At 34.2% G+C, this 15,845-nt stretch overlaps 2 protein-coding genes across 3 annotated transcripts; one reads left to right on the top strand and one right to left on the bottom strand.

Annotated features, from left to right (window-relative positions):
- Positions 1-167: 167 nt before the first annotated feature.
- On the bottom strand, positions 168-9,676 carry oxa1l (OXA1L mitochondrial inner membrane protein). The gene is made up of 10 exons (XM_051114723.1): positions 9,540-9,676; positions 7,776-7,910; positions 7,334-7,631; positions 6,429-6,572; positions 5,917-6,002; positions 5,634-5,798; positions 5,164-5,268; positions 4,886-5,048; positions 540-620; positions 168-438 (listed from the first exon to the last, which is right to left on the bottom strand). Exons 1-10 carry the CDS (start codon positions 9,648-9,650, stop codon positions 317-319), a joined length of 1,410 nt encoding a protein of 469 aa, XP_050970680.1. The 5' UTR covers positions 9,651-9,676; the 3' UTR covers positions 168-316.
- Positions 9,677-9,710: 34 nt separating this feature from the next.
- Positions 9,711-15,317, top strand: casp23 (caspase 23, apoptosis-related cysteine peptidase). 2 transcript variants are annotated; one of them, XM_051116019.1, is made up of 11 exons: positions 9,711-9,915; positions 10,118-10,192; positions 10,311-10,381; positions 10,478-10,651; positions 10,732-10,911; positions 11,966-12,037; positions 12,240-12,422; positions 12,523-12,766; positions 12,858-13,013; positions 14,042-14,151; positions 14,466-15,317. In XM_051116019.1, the coding sequence occupies exons 1-11, from the start codon at positions 9,843-9,845 to the stop codon at positions 14,559-14,561; spliced, it is 1,434 nt and encodes a 477-aa protein (XP_050971976.1). In that variant the 5' UTR covers positions 9,711-9,842; the 3' UTR covers positions 14,562-15,317. The 2 variants fall into 2 exon arrangements, with proteins under 2 accessions (XP_050971976.1, XP_050971977.1); XM_051116020.1 differs by having other exon boundaries at positions 12,912-13,013; positions 14,466-15,314.
- Positions 15,318-15,845: the final 528 nt, after the last annotated feature.

Here is a 15,845-nt window from a genome sequence, read left to right as displayed (position 1 = left end):
ATAAAGGACAAATGACAAAAAATGCATATGCTGATCATGAAGGGATCATTCAGTAAATAATAATGTTAACATTTAGCCAGCTATTGTTTTTAAGTGCTTTGCATGAAAACTACTAAAGAGAGATTCATTTGTGTGTGTGTTTGCATGTAAATGAATGGAGAGAGTGGTGAAGCAATAAGATTGCTCTTTAATGGCAAGAAGACACAGCACAACACCTTTTGTCCATTAAACACACATTTAGTCTTAATTTTAACACCCATCCCTTAGTCCTTCTCAATACATATGTACAAAGCCATAATAATTCTCCATCAAGGTCCTAGCCAATCGTCTCTTCCCATGGCCTCTTCTTGTCTTGTTTCGACTGACTTGGTTTTCCGGTTGACATTGGTTCTGCAGACTGCTGAAGGGGGTTATGGGTAAAAGTCTGCCTCAGAGGACCTTTAAAAAAAAGGGCAGGGATAAATGAAAATTATGAACAGTACAAAATCAACATGATGTTGAAAATGTTGAAAAAAGGTGGATAGACAGCATATCCTCACCTTTGGCTGCCATATCCAGGTGTCCTTTAATTCTCCTTTCTCTTTCCTCCAGCTGCTGTGCCAACTGGGCATTCTTCCATCCTGAGGTGAACAGATATAGAAACATTATATAGAGAGTATAAGACAGGCAAAATAGTAAAACAAAGAGAAATGATTCAGATACAAAACAGTGTTGTTATTGTTAATCACAACTGTTAAACATCATTTTCGGTTACTGCAATGAAGCTGAAAAAAGAGAATAGTACGTGAAAATTAGTAGGGATGGGTAAACAAAAAAATATTGATTTCTCGATTTTAATCGCTTCTCATTTTTTATGAAATGATATTGATTCTTAAATCCCAAGAATTGAGTAGTCTAGCCTGTTTTCAGTTAATGAATGGAACATTGTAGCACACTTCTCATCCAATAAATAGCAATAAGCTTTGTGCTTTGTTATGGTTAATATGAAAATGTCTCAGATTTTAAATTCTGTCCATTTTCTATTACACTATTCAAACAATAAATGCCATATTGGTGCTGTTTAATGTGGAGCGACAGATTGCTGTAGCGCCTAAGTTCAGGAGAAGCAGCAGCGCATCCTGTTTTGATACAGTTACAGCACAAAATAAACATGAATGAACATCCGAAGGCATGTTAAAGGAAAGTACAACTTACAGAATTCGTAGTATAACAGCTTGTTAAAAACGTCATGTAACGCCAAATTTACCTTAGAAAAAACATATCCACAACAACTATAGAGAGGAGCATTTTGTTTAATTTATGCACCATGTTTACTTTTCGCTCTAGTCATTGAACCCTTAGCAGAACTCATCAGACAGAACAGAAATTTTCATGGCATTATAGTGGGAGGAGAAGATCATCGAATATCACTTTACGCTGATGATGTACTTATATTTATGTCTAAACCAGAGCAATCTATTCCAGTATTATTAGAATGCATTTCTTATTACAGTAGTCTTTCTGGTTATAAAATAAATTTTTCCAAATCCATTTCATTACCTTTAAATGTATCTTCATTAGAACATCTAAAATTAATTTCCCCTTTCCAGTTATCAGAAAATGGCTTCAGATATCTAGGCATTTTTGTCACAGCTTCACTAAATGATCTTACAAGCAACAATTATATTCCTCTTATAGAGAAAATCAAGCTTAACTTGAAAACATGGTGCTTACTCCCAATTTCATTTCTAGGGAGAATAAATGTAATAAAAATTAATGTGCTTCCTAAGCTTTTATATTTATTCCAGTCCATACCTAGTTATTTAGCAAATTCATTTTTCAAAGATCTAAATAAACACCTCTCAAAGTTCATCCGGAATAATAAAAGGCCACGTATTAAATTTTCCAAAATTAATGAAGCCAAAAGATAAGGGTGGGATCGGTCTCCTAAATCTTCAGTTTTATTATTGGGCAGCCCAGATAAAAAACATGATCAGTTGGTGTAGTGAAAGGACCAATTCTGTTTGGTATAAGATGGAAGAAACAGCTTGCGCCCCATTACCAATTAGATTTTTGCCATTTGTTAAGAACTATGAAAAGCTAAAAAAGGTTTCAGTGCATTTTACAATATCAAACACTCTTCGAGCCTGGAGGGATGTTAAGACATACTTAGGAATTTCTGCCTCTCTTTCCTTGTCTTCCCCACTCTCTTTTAATCCTGATTTGCCTTTAACGTTGCAGAAGATTGGTCTTTCAGCATGGCTGAAACTGGGAATCTCTCAAATATCTTGTTTGTTTTCTGAGGGCACCCTAAAGTCTTTCCAGCAGATTGTAGAGCAATATAAAGTTCCAAATTCCAATTTCCATAAATATCTTCAACTGCGGCATTTTTTAAAGATAGACAAAGAAGAGTTGAGAACCAAAACAACAGAGATTGAAGACCTTTTACTGAATCCAACTTGTTTAAAGGGATCAATATCAAGGGCATATAATATTTTGTCTAGTAATTGCACTTTTGCCTTGCTGGGACTGAAAGGTGTTTGGGAGAAAGATACTGGTCAAGCCATTGAAGAGAATGACTGGGCTATTGCATGTGATAATATGTACCCGAATTGCAGTTCTCTTGGGATCCATGAGCTCAACTTTACATTTTTAATAGGATATATCTTACACCGATGCGTATTAAGAAGATGTTTATCAATGCTACAGGCCTGTGTTTCAAGTGTAAAAAAGATAAAGGTACATTCATTCATTGTTTTTGGTACTGTGACAAAATTTTGCCATATTGGAAAAAAATACATAGGGTAATGAAAGAGCTTTTTGAACTAAACTTTGATATGACCCCAGCTTTGTATTTACTGAATCTTAATGTGAACAGTTTGTTTCAAAAAGATGCAATACAGTTATTTATTGTCCTGGTATATTTAGCAAAAAAAATGCATATTGTTTCTTTGGTCTGCATCACAGGCTCCATCTTTCAAAATGTGGATATCACAGATTGCCACGTGGTTGCCACTTGAAAAGCTCACTTATGATAAACATAAAAAATCTGACGAATTCTGGCTGATATGGTCTCCCCTTTGGGAATACATAAAAAAGCTCTCTTGATGTACATATAACATTTTTTTATTTTCCTTTAATTTTTCTTTAATTCTTTATTTAAGGACTGCTTTGAAATGGTGTGACCCTTTTTTTTTTTTATCATTTGTTTTCTCTTTGCTTTTCCATTATTTTTTACTTCTTACTTTTAGGGTTTTGAACATTCTGTAACATGAATATATGATGTGATATTGTTAATGTTATTTGTTTCTGTGGGCAAACAATAAAAAAAAAAAAAAAAAAAAAAAAAAAAAAAAAAATGCACCATGTAACACATTTTTGCTGATTTGCAATGTTTAGTTTATGTTTAAAAAAAACTGTCAAGTTTTCATGACAGCCACCATTTAAATGTTTTATATTTTAAAAAATGAACTGGAGTAGAAACATAATTATGTATTTGAAACTTAATTATTATTATAAAAACTTAATTGTGTGTAATTTAAGCTTTTGTATACAAATCATAATTTAAGTTTTTGTATATAAATCAGTTCATTTTAACCTTCAATATTATAGTAATGTAGTAGCAACTGACTCTCGTGTATATTTACAGCATTAGTTGATTTTTTTTTCAATTTGAAAAAAATTGGCATGTAGTGTACCTGTATATATCCAAAATAATTGATACTGATTCAAATCAAATTAAATCGGAAATTAAATGGACTTGCAAGCTTGTGAATCAGAATCGAATTAGGAAAATTCTGTCAGAAAATCTAAAAGATTTCAAAAATGAATTTAAATTGAAGTACTAAAATGACTCAAACTGAAAAATATATATATACAGAAATATTTTAAAGTGGTCATCGGATGCCCATTTTCCACAATGATTCTTTAGGGTCTTAATGAAAAGTCTATAATATACTTTGGTTAAAAATTCTCAGTGGTTGTGTAAAACAACACCCTTTTTACCTTGCCAAAATCAGCTCTGCAAAAAATCATCTTGTTCTGGTCGGGGCTGCTTTAAATGTTAATGAGCTCTGCTCGGCCCGTCCCTCTCTTCTGTCTGTGGAGTGATGAGCCTGTTTACTTTAGCCACATTTAGCCGCGTTTAGCTGCTAAACTTGCTAACTGGCATGTTATTAGAAAAGGCGATCGCAAAGATTCATAAAGAAACCCTTATACTCACTTCTGCTGTAAATGAAGTTGGATCACGCATGATTTGCGCAAATATAGACGGATATATGTAGATTGGGAGGCGCATTCCCTTCACAAACAAACGTAATCTACTGCATCTTCAGCGGCTCAGATGTCTGGAGTAATAACGATTATTACGTCCAGCAACACAACACCTCAATCGCTCAAACGGAGATATTCTTGTCTAACTTACATCCCTTGCTCCAGCATAGAAACAAAGAGGGCAGACTGTTACAGCTGATCTGAGGTAAAACGCTCATGTTGATCAACTATCGTGGGAGCGGCTTCTGTCGGTATGACGCCACACCGACAGGCATCTGAGAATGGCTCGATTTGAAAAAGGGGATATTATTTTTACAGATTAATTAAAAACCACTGCATGGATTTGTATCATTATAGGGTAGATTTGTACATACACTGCCAACACACATTAATGTTCAAACAACATGAAAAAGTGAACTTAGCATCCGATGACCCCTTTAAAATGCACAAAGTGCACATAAAATCCATAAAAAACAAAGTAACAAAATTTCTAAAACTTGAACTAAAATTACAAAGAAATCTGAGTATAAAAATAAAAGTTAAATTCAAAACTACAATACTACGTTAGTACAGTACATAAATACTACTAAAATACAGATACTGATACAGAAGATAAGGCAGAAAAATCTTTCACCTTTCTTGATGCTTTTTATGAAACCTTCATTGGGAGGTAGTGCTGACGGTGGGTGTGTGATGCGTTCCGGGATGCGTAACTTCTGTCTCACGAATGGGTGCCTCAGCAGGGCCACCTGACCCAGTGAGAAGAGGTTAGAGGTCATCCAGTAGGTGAACACCGCCTGTAAAACACACAGATCAAATGACCCTAAGGAAATCATTACAGGATGACATGAGAAGATGAATCCCATAACAAATACAGTTAAAATACTTAAGGAGAAAGTGAGAGAAACTAACCGTGGGAAAGCTAATTGTCATAGGGAGGATCACAAAGGGCATGATCCTGAAGACAGTCTTCATGGCTCTCAGATTGGGGTTGTCTACACCAGACTCAGCTCCCAACTGTAAAAATCAATTTTAAACATTTAAAATCGTTGCAATACCTTAAAAAAAAAAGCCTGTCAAGGTTAAGAAAAATATACTATTAATGGTCCACACAACTTATGATTACATTTTAAGTCTTCTAAAGTCATTACAATAGCCTTGTTTGAGATACAGAACAAAATTTAAATACATTTATAAAGCAGATATATGGTGATTTGTTTAAAAAAAATCGTTCACAATATGTATTCACTGTATGAAAATTTCTTTGACATATTTAAAATATATGCTCCATTACAGAAAAGACTAAATGTTTTAGAATTACATGACAGTCAGTAAATGCTCAATTTTTCACAATTTTTATTAACTACTACTTAAATAACAACCTCTAAGATGGCAAACATAGTGCCAGTCACAGCAAGGGGGAGAATGTAAAATGGATCAGCTGCAGTAAGGTCTGTGAACCACCAGAGGCCGCCAGTCTGCAGACTTGGTACGGGGAGATATGCCATCTTACGCAAGGCGATGAAGAAAGAGATGAAGACTGGAGCCTAAAAAGCAAGGTGTTGAAAAGTTATGTATTACTAAACAGCAACCAACTAGCCAGGTTATTTTAACCTGACACCTAAACAGATGTTCACAATAATAAAAGCACTGATGGTCACTGACCTGTACCATGGGCACTAGAAACCCACGCAAAGGGTTCACATCATGTTTCTTCTGAAACATCATCAAGTCAGTGTATGCTTTAGAAACTGCGGAAAGAAAATGAATAATTTTAAATTAAAAATAATTATAAACAACAAGAAAAAGACTAGATGGGGACTACACTTTTAAAAACACCAGAGAGGATAGGAAAAAATGGCTTTAATTTAAAATAAAAAATAATTTATATAGCGCTTTTAATAATACAGATTGTGTCAAAGCAGCTTTACAGTATTAAATAAGAAAATAGTGTGTCAATAATGCAAAAGGACAATAGTAAACACTCAATTTTCAGTTAAATTCATCATTGAATTCAGTGATGTCATCATTCAGCTCAGTTCAGTTTAAATAGTGTACGATATCGTTGGAAATTAAGTGCTATATAAATAAAGGTGACCTGACTAATTTATACACTCGACAATATAAAGGCAGAAAAAGATAAGAAAAATGGTATACAATGAAAATGAGACACTTACATTCGAATTTGTTACCGCTCTGCTTGGCCTCGTTCATGCGGCTGGTGAGCTTGGTCATTTCTGGCATGACATTGTTCAGTTTGGCTGCTTCCCTCTGTCCCTTTACAATGACTGGGAACACAGCACACCGAGCAATAATGGTGCCTGAGAAAAATAGACAGTTATGGTAAATTAAAAATAAATGACTTAACAAATCAATAAATTACACAAAAAAGGACAGAATATGAATTGCACACAAATGTTTTATAAATAACACATGCAAGTGGATATTCAATTAGTACAATTATTCTACAGAGATTTAATAATGTACTGATTTATCTTTTTTGTCATCTCAAGACTAAGAGGTTTGTATTGCTTTAAAACTGCTAAATTCAATCAACAAAGAAGCTTAAGACTAAATGCTGTTTTAATTCAAAAGACATCTGTTCAATAAATTATACTCATGTAATGCTGTTTTCAACATAAGAATAGCATTAATGCGTTTTTTTGAGCAGCAAATCAGAATATTCATAGATCATGTGACTGGAGTAATGATGCTAAAAATTCAGCTTTAAAACCACAGAATAAATTGCATTTTAAAACAGAGTCAAGTAGAAAACAGACGTTTTAAATAGTAAAATTATTTTAAAATTTTACTGTTTTTGATGTACTTTGGATCAAATAAATGCAGGCTTGGTGAGCAGAAGTGACTTTTTTTAAAAACATTAAAAATCTTACTGTTCAAAAACTTTTGACTGGTAATGTATATTATTAATAAAATTGAGTGTTAGTATAGGTAAATTAGTGGTTATTTTGCTTTAAAACGGCCAAGTTCATCAATGAACAAAGATGCTCAAGACTAAATGCTGCTTTGATTAAAAAGACATCTTTTCAATAAATACCACTCATTACAAACACATTTTTACCTGCAACAATGGCTCCCCACCATGGCAGCCCAACACTAACATGCATAAACTCCAACAGATTCTGGATCAGGCCCACAGGTGTGTGGCTGCCCAGGCCAAGCTCTGATAGGCTGGCTTCAGCTCCAACCTCCTGCAGAACATCCAATGCAGTGATAGGAGCCTCGGCCACCTGCTCTGTGATTGGTGGTGTGACTGCGGGGGCGGGGTCAGCAGAAGGACTTGGAATGGAGAATGGGACAGATACAGCAGCATCTACAGTTTCAGCTGGAGTTGAAATGCTCTGCACAGTTTCTGTAGTCTGTAAAATAAACAAAATACTTCTTAATCTATCACAGACTCAAAGATTTTCAAAGACCTGTTAATCTATATTAGATTAATGGAAAAGAATACATGAAGTAGAAATGCTCTGCCACTGTAATAAAACACTTTTTGAGCAACACACCTGTGAGCTGTTGTGTCTGACCGCCACAGCGCTGACCAGCAGGAACTTGCCATGATTGGGACACCCAAGAAGTGCCCTAACTAGAGGACCCCTACTTCCTCTGCCAGTGTGAAGATGTGATCTTGGTGCAAACCACTGCAATGAGATGGAATTAAAAAAAAAAAAAAAAGTCAGATTGCTCTATCTAAAACAGGCCTTTTTAAAATACAATAAACTACAAACAATGGAGTGTTTGGGATATTTTAAGTGTATTAATTTAGTAGACAGTATTATCAAAGCTACATTCAAATGAACAACATCACAAGCAATTTGTAGATGAATTAAAAAATATTTATAGTACACAATTCCAAGTTTAAAGTATAAACTAGATTAGTAATCAGGTGGAGATATGCAAAAAAATATAAATAAAATAAAAATGTGTATAAAATAAAGATTGATTTAAAAAAGACCTTTTGCTGAAATATCTAAGCCAGTGGTTCCCAACCTTTTTGACTTAAAGGCCCCATACTGTCCAATACAATATTCAAAAGCCCACCACATAAAATAATATTATCAGAAATATAAATATAATTAAATAATACAAAACCAGTCAAAAGTTTCTGAACAGTGATATAAGATTTTTAATGTTTTTTTAAAGGTGTCTCTTCTGCTAATCAAGCCTGACTTTATTTAATCCAAAGTACAGCAAAAGCAGCACAATTCTGAAATATTTTTACTATTTAAAATAACTGTTTTCTATTTGAATGCATTTTGAAATGTAGTTTATTTCTGTGATTCAAGAGCTACATTTTCAGCATCATTACTTCAGTCTTCAGTGTCACATGATTCTTCAGAAATAACTTTAATATGCTAAATTGCTGTTCAAGAAACATTTATTATTATTATTATTATTACTACTATTTTTATCATCAATATTTAAAACAGTTGAGTACTTTTTTTCAGGATTCTTTGACAAACACAAAGATCAGCATTTATTTGAGGGGAATTATAGAAATTAATACTTTTATTTAAGGATGTTATAAATTGATCAAAGGTGATGAAGACATTTATAAAGTTACAAACGATTTCCATTTCAAATAAATGCTTTTCTTCTGAACTTTATATTCATCAAACTAACCTGAAAAAAATCTATTCTGCTGTTTTCAACATAATAATAATAATAATAATAATACATTTTTTTTGAGCAAATCAGAATATTAAAGTGATTTCTGAAGGATCGTATGACTGAAGTAAAGATGCTAAAAATTCAGCTTTGAAATCACAGGAATAAATTACATTTTAAAATATATTAAAATAGAAAACAGATATTTTAAATAGTAAAATCACTTCAGAAATGAACTGTTTTTGGTTTTCTTCGGATCAAATAAATTCATGCTTGGTAAGCCAAAGAGACTTCTTTAAAAAAATAATTAAAAATCGTTCCGTTCAAACATTTTTGTGTAGTGCATATTATTAACAGATTACAGAAGCACAATGTTTAAAATGTATTTACTGATCCCACCAAGCAACCCAAATCATAACAACTTGCCACGAGGCAACATTACCATTCAACAACAAATCAACAATTAGATAAATAGCTTTTGTTAAAATTAAACCTAACGTTACTTAAATTTAAAGTGTTTTAAAGGTTAAGTTAAGAAACACGAATACCGGCTGCACAACCTCAGCTATGCTATTTAGCTTCTGTCAAAGTCATGTCACATGAACTACTACGCTTTCGCGTGTTTTGTGGAGCAAACTGATAAAGATAAACACGCCACTCACCTTATTCCTTGTCATAACAATAGGAAGAGTGGAAATGCTCGCTGTGCTTGTTTGTCGAAACATACATGTTGTAAGACATTCTGTGACCACTCTGCCCCTGAGCGCAGCCATCTTGAACTGAACATACACATTGTACGGTAAGCGCAAAGGGACACTGCGATTTCGCGCCGCCCCCTTTCAAATAAAACCGTATATTTCCTTGATGTCTGTATATGCTGGCTTGATGAGGACATCATTAGGGTGCTTCGGGGATCTTACCTGTAGTTTAGTGTAGAAAAAAAGATATTAAGTTTAAACGCCAAAATGACGGAAGAGGATAGCTGGGATGAAGATTTGGAAGAAGACGCCGCGATAGCAGGGGTTTTCCAACACTTGAGTATTGAGTTTTATTCATTTTTTTTCCGTTTAGACTTTTCCTAATGTATTATACATAACGATAAAAACAAGATTACTTGATTAAATAAAATACTGGAATATAACAACAACAACAATAGCAAAAACCGAAAGTGAAACTGACCATCACTAACTTTAAAAATAAGTTTTAGATAAAAATATGTATCATTGCTTTAAAAACTCAGGTATCCACAAACAACCTATTGGAAAATCAGAGCGTAATTCTGAAGTACGGCCATCAAATGAAAGAGTGGACTTTGGTGAGTTGACCACCTATTCCTGTCGACTGAATAGGAAAATGAAATTGAAAAACGTGATTTCAGCTTTTGGGTTATGTTTGTACTTCATAAAGTTTGTAAGTAATTTCTTTGTCATCAGTTACATTGCCCTGTGGTCATCGAATGCCTACAGACTATGTTGTTGCTTGGTTCAAGTATTATATTAAACAGGTTGGTCCCTATTACATTGTTTATAAGCCTACTGTATATTCACTCACATTGATGTCTATGCTACAATTTCATGTTCAACTGGCTTTTGCCTTTTAGAAAAAGACTGAATTTTCCTGCCCTCATTTTAAAGAGGTTCAGGGGAAATCCTGTGGTGTAAAGCTGTCTTATCAGGATATCAGTCAGCTGATACCACTGACAGACAAACAGCGGGAATTCTTAGAGGAGAATCTCGCTACTCTTGTTGCTAGAAGGCTGTTTGACTTTAAAGCCGTAAGATCATTTATTTTGTCTGCTGTTTGCATGCATATGGCAATTTACACAATAATCCACATGCATCTGCATTACTCCAGTGTCCAGGTTGTCAGTCTAATGTGGAAAGACGGGATCGAAGTAACCTGTGTGTACAATGCACTATCTGCACGGCCAACCTGAAACGGACCTACTACTTCTGCTGGAGGTGCCGCAGGGAATGGAAGGGGCCAGCCAATAATTCAGTGCGGTGTGACAATAATGGCTGTGGACAGAGAGTGGTAAATAAAATCTTACTTAAAGTCTACTTCCAGAACAACAATTCACAAATAATTTACTTTAATAATTTAATTTAAGATGTTCATGTTTTTTTGTCTGATTTTGAACTTCCAAAGTGCAGTTTAAATGCTTCTAGCAAAACGATCGGTAATTTTTTTCAGAAAATGAAAATGTGTAATGTGTTCAAAATGAACGAATCTTTCAACAACGACCCATCACTAATTCATAGCATCGTGAACGTTCTTCCCAGAGCCTGTGCTACACAAGCTTTTGTGCTTGAAAAGTATACAATTTTTTTTTTGTTGTTGAAAAAAATGACGTTTCGCTAGATAAGACCCTTCTTCCTCGGCTGGGATTGTTTAGAGCCCTTTAAAGCTGCATTTACACTACATTTCGGAAGTTCGAATTTGGGGGCACAATTTAACTCCATTATATGGAGAAAAAACCTGAAATACTTTCTTTAAAACACATAATTTCTTTACGACTGAAGATAGAAAGACATGAACATCTTGGATGACAAGGGGGTGAGTACATTATTTGTAAAGTGTTGTTCTGGAAGTGGACTTCTCCTTTAATTGACCAGATAAATGTGACCTTGGACCACAAAACCAGTCATAAGGGTTGATTTTTTTTTTTTAATTAATTAAATTTTTTTAAGCATTCTATTGATGTCAGGTTTTTTAAGAAGTGACAATATTTGGCTGAGATACAACTGTTTGAAAATCTGGAATCTGAGGGTGCAAAAAAATCTTAATATTGAGAAAATCGCCTTTAAAGTTGTCCTAATGAAGTTCTTAGCAATGCATATTACTAATCAAAAATTTAGTTTGGATATGTTAACGGTACGAAATTTACAAAATATCTTAACGGAACATGATCTTTATTTAATATCCTAATAATTTTTGGCATAAAAGAAAAATTTATCATTTTGACCCATATTGTTGGCTAGTGCTACAAATATACCCGTGTTACTTATGACTGGCTTTGTGGTCCGGGGTCACAAATGTTCTATAAACGCATCTGAGAACATATTATGATTTTGTTGCATCCAAACAGAAAACCTCCGATCCTCTTATACCATGCAAACCTGAGTTTAAAAGGAGAATGCTTGAAGAAAACCATGACGATGTAAGTTATGTTGTACAAGGCTACTATAAAACAGCACCCGGAAAATGTTTTTGCATTAAAACACATATTATTGTGGTAATTGTCCTAAGGTTGAGAGAAAATACTATGTGTTTATTGTATTTTTTTTATTGTGTCTTGCTTTATGTTTGAATATTATGTGCAAAGATGTATGTTTGTTAATCCTTTTTTTTCCTCTGTCAAGATATACCCAATAAAAGACAAATCCCGTGACAGAAAACGTTTGGCACTGCTTATCAACAATGTGGAATTTAAAAGCATACATTTAGATGACAGGACTGGGGCGGAAAAGGATGAACAGAGTATGGAAGTGCTGCTTAAAGGTCTGGGTTACACTGTGATCACACTCAGAGACCTCAGTGCACAGGTGCATTCAAGTGTATTTAAGCCAACTTTTTTTAGTCTACCTGAAACAAGGAACAATGTCTCTTTTTCTTGATACCTAATACTGATGGTCTGATGTTCAGGGTATGCTTGCTGCCATGCGAGACTTCGCCCAGCGAGAGGAACACGCTGAATCGGACAGCTGCTTTGTGGTGTTGATGTCCCATGGAGATGCCAGTGGAATCTGTGGAGTTTTTGACTGTTTTGACAATGAAGAAGAAGAGGACATTTTTTCAATAGATGAAATTTTTAATTGCTTGAACACTCCAAATTGTGCTGGATTGCGGGACAAGCCAAAAATCATCCTTATCCAGGCGTGTAGGGGTGGTGAGTTATGAAATACTGTTTTAGAGAATAAAAAAATATATATGGTTTTTAAACTCTACTATTCAAAATATTGCCATATTTGATTGGTCAGAGCCTCATCCATTTCAAGAAACATCCTTTGGCAAATGTGGCCCTCATGTTATAGATAAAGAAGGTGGTGTGGATGTCGAGGACGCTGTGCCAAGACGCAGGAGAAAAACAGAGCACCGTGAAAAAGACTTCTCTTGCCTGAGATCATGTACTCCAGGTAAATATTTCCTTACATTATTCTGCTTCATTTACTATATTATTAAATGAAACACACACAAAAACATTCTTGGAGTGACATACATGGTATAGTTCACACAAAAATTAAAATTCTGTCATTTACTCTCCATCAAGTTCCAAACCTGTTTGAGTTTCTTTCTTCTACTGAATACAAAATAGTATCTGAAGAATGTGGGTACCAAACAGTTGCTGTTTCCCATTAAATTCCATAGTATGGGGAAATTATTTTGAAGTCAGTGGTAACCAGAAATATTTTGGTTACCTACATTTTTCAACAAACTAGACAAAATGAACGAATCGTTTAACAATGACCCATCACTAATTTGTAGCATCGTGAATGTGCATCCCAGAGCCTGTGCTACATGAGCTTTTGTGCTTAAAAAGTATACAAATTTTTTATTTTTAAAAATGTATTTGAATTATGTGTTATTTGATTTGAAATATAATCCAGCGCGACGGCAAAGTTATGGCAAGACAACGTCTGTATTGCAAACTGTATTGCTGTGATTGTTGTTTTTAGCATTGGCATAACAATGCAATGGATTCTATCCACAAGTTTCCGGGGGGCGCTACTGTAAAAAAGAACGTGGGTACAACTTCCGGTGAGCTGCGGACGTAGTATACCAATGGTATTTTGTGTGCTAATTAGCAAAGAGGCTAAGTGTTTTTAGACCATTGTTTAGTTTGTAAAGATGCACAACTTTATGAGAGATGCCAATACGTTCTTATGGACAACATGCTTTTCCAATTTGTGTTCCCACATTATTAGCAAGTTTGGATCTCTAAATCTTGAATGATGCTCCCACTTTTGACGCAAGGCCTCATGGGGCGTAGGAAACTTGTGGATAGTCTTTGATTGAATAAAACAAAAGAGCGCTTATGGACACACAAACTGGATATGAACAGATGTGATACACCCTGTGTGGACAGTCAGTTTCCATCCGGATATGCACAAAATCGGAGACTGAAGCAATGATGTTTAGTAAACAATTTGTATTCTCTGTACAGATACTGTGTCCTACAGAAACAAAAAGATTGGCTCACATTTCATCCAAGACACTGTGGAAATATTTAATCAGCATGCCCACGAGGATGACATCGAGGAGCTCTTCAGAAAGGCAAAGTCTCATTCTTTAGCAAGATAGATCAGTCTGTAGACTGTAGAATGCCAATATGATGTTTTTTTTTGATGGTTGATTGAATAGTTGGTATTTATTTCCTTGTTGTTTAGTATTATTGCATATAATTAACAATAACTAATAAACAGAGTCAATTCCAATAGAGTTCTTGCACCGTGGTGCTTGGGCCCTAACCAGTCAAATAACAACAGTTCTAGAATAGACCTTGTTTTCTTTTTTTTTTTTTTTGGTTAAACATTTTAGGTTATGTGTGGTTGGTTATGTTGTAATATTTATTTATATTTTCAAAACAGGTCCTTAAGAAGTTCAAGATGACACATCCTGATCAAATGCCATGCAAAGAAAGAACAACGTTATCTAAAAAATTCTACCTCTTCCCTGGGTTGTAGGACACATGAACTACAACAACTGACCTCTATGTTTTATGCATCTTTTTATTGTCATCTCAGGAGTTCATGTTTAAAGAAAAACAAGGATTTATTGACATTTTAATGAGCTTGCATGTTCATAAAATCCTTGATTATGAAAGTAAACAAATTTAGCTTGTTGTCCAGCTTGAAACTTGAAATGAACTAGATCTATGAATGTATACTTAAGTAAATTTCTCCATGTTAAACTATACAGTTTTCCTACAATTTATTTGAAAAATGAGGACATGCTATGGATATTGAAATGTTATGTATAAAATATCAGGGAAATCAAGAAAGTAAACAACTGGATGTGAACATACAGTATTCAACATTCTGCATTAAACTTTTATTCATAATATTTACTGCTTTGTTCAGTTTGTTTAAATTCTATATAAATTCTAAAAAGTTTACATGACAAATGACCTAGAATGCAAATATAATTTCTAACAGCTCAGCTGTAAAGTTGAATTTCCTGTAATACGAAACAGAAACTAGTAACTCTGATTCCTGAAAGATACTTATGTTGCAATAAAGCTGGGAGGCTCTGTGTTATCTGTCTTTGAATTTACAAAGATAGAATATGCTATGCCTTAGTTAAAAGATAATCTCGGTTTTTCTTAAATATACCATAAGATGCACCTGAATAAGCATTTGTCTCAGCTCACTAAACATTTGGATTTATAGTATTTTGTAATACAGCCCTTATGAAAATTAACCATGATTTTACTACAAAAAAACAACAATACATGGTTATTATAGGTAAACCATGGTAACCACAAATTAGCCATGGTTTTGGTACGCTAATCATAGTTTAACCATGCTATTTGTAGTAAACCTCTGGTTATACAAATGGCCATTAATATGTCAAAAATGGTTATGGTTATAGCATGCACCAGGTTATTAGCGAGACAGCCATATGATTTATTGTGAATTATTGCAATGAAAAAATACAATATTCACAGTAGACATGTGGTATGACTTGTCCACAGCCGAAGCATATGATAATGTCTTTTGGACGTGTAGGGCTTTAATGCAAATACATGCAAATTACGTCATTGGCTGCGCTTGTCAATAATTCGTTCCTAATTTCTAATCTCGATTGTCCAGGTTTTCCAAGTAAGTTTACAGTCGTGTTGTGATAGACTGAATGTGATTTCAGGTCTTTCTTTGAATAACGATTGATGATTAAGCGACTGAATCAATCACTGAAGGGTAAGTATAACAATATAGCAATTTGATTAGAATTGATTTGATTATAATAGA

Source organism: Labeo rohita, chromosome 7 (genome assembly GCF_022985175.1).
Source record: "Labeo rohita strain BAU-BD-2019 chromosome 7, IGBB_LRoh.1.0, whole genome shotgun sequence".
Classification (NCBI taxonomy): domain Eukaryota; kingdom Metazoa; phylum Chordata; class Actinopteri; order Cypriniformes; family Cyprinidae; genus Labeo; species Labeo rohita.
This window is presented reverse-complemented; position numbering and strand designations above follow the sequence as displayed.

Bases quoted from the DNA above. Each gene is read 5' to 3' on its own strand.
- oxa1l (XM_051114723.1), bottom strand. From the start codon at position 9,650: ATGGCTGCGCTCAGGGGCAGAGTGGTCACAGAATGTCTTACAACATGT. The intron at 5,269-5,633 runs GTTGTTATTTAA...TGATTTTTACAG, and splicing joins CTATGTTTGCCATCTTAGAG to TTGGGAGCTGAGTCTGGTGT. The intron at 5,049-5,163 runs GTTAGTTTCTCT...TGTGTTTTACAG, and splicing joins TGACAATTAGCTTTCCCACG to GCGGTGTTCACCTACTGGAT.
- casp23 (XM_051116019.1), top strand. From the start codon at position 9,843: ATGACGGAAGAGGATAGCTGGGATGAAGATTTGGAAGAAGACGCCGCG. The intron at 9,916-10,117 runs GTATTGAGTTTT...TTAAAAACTCAG, and splicing joins AGGGGTTTTCCAACACTTGA to GTATCCACAAACAACCTATT. The intron at 13,014-14,041 runs GTAAATATTTCC...TTCTCTGTACAG, and splicing joins CCTGAGATCATGTACTCCAG to ATACTGTGTCCTACAGAAAC.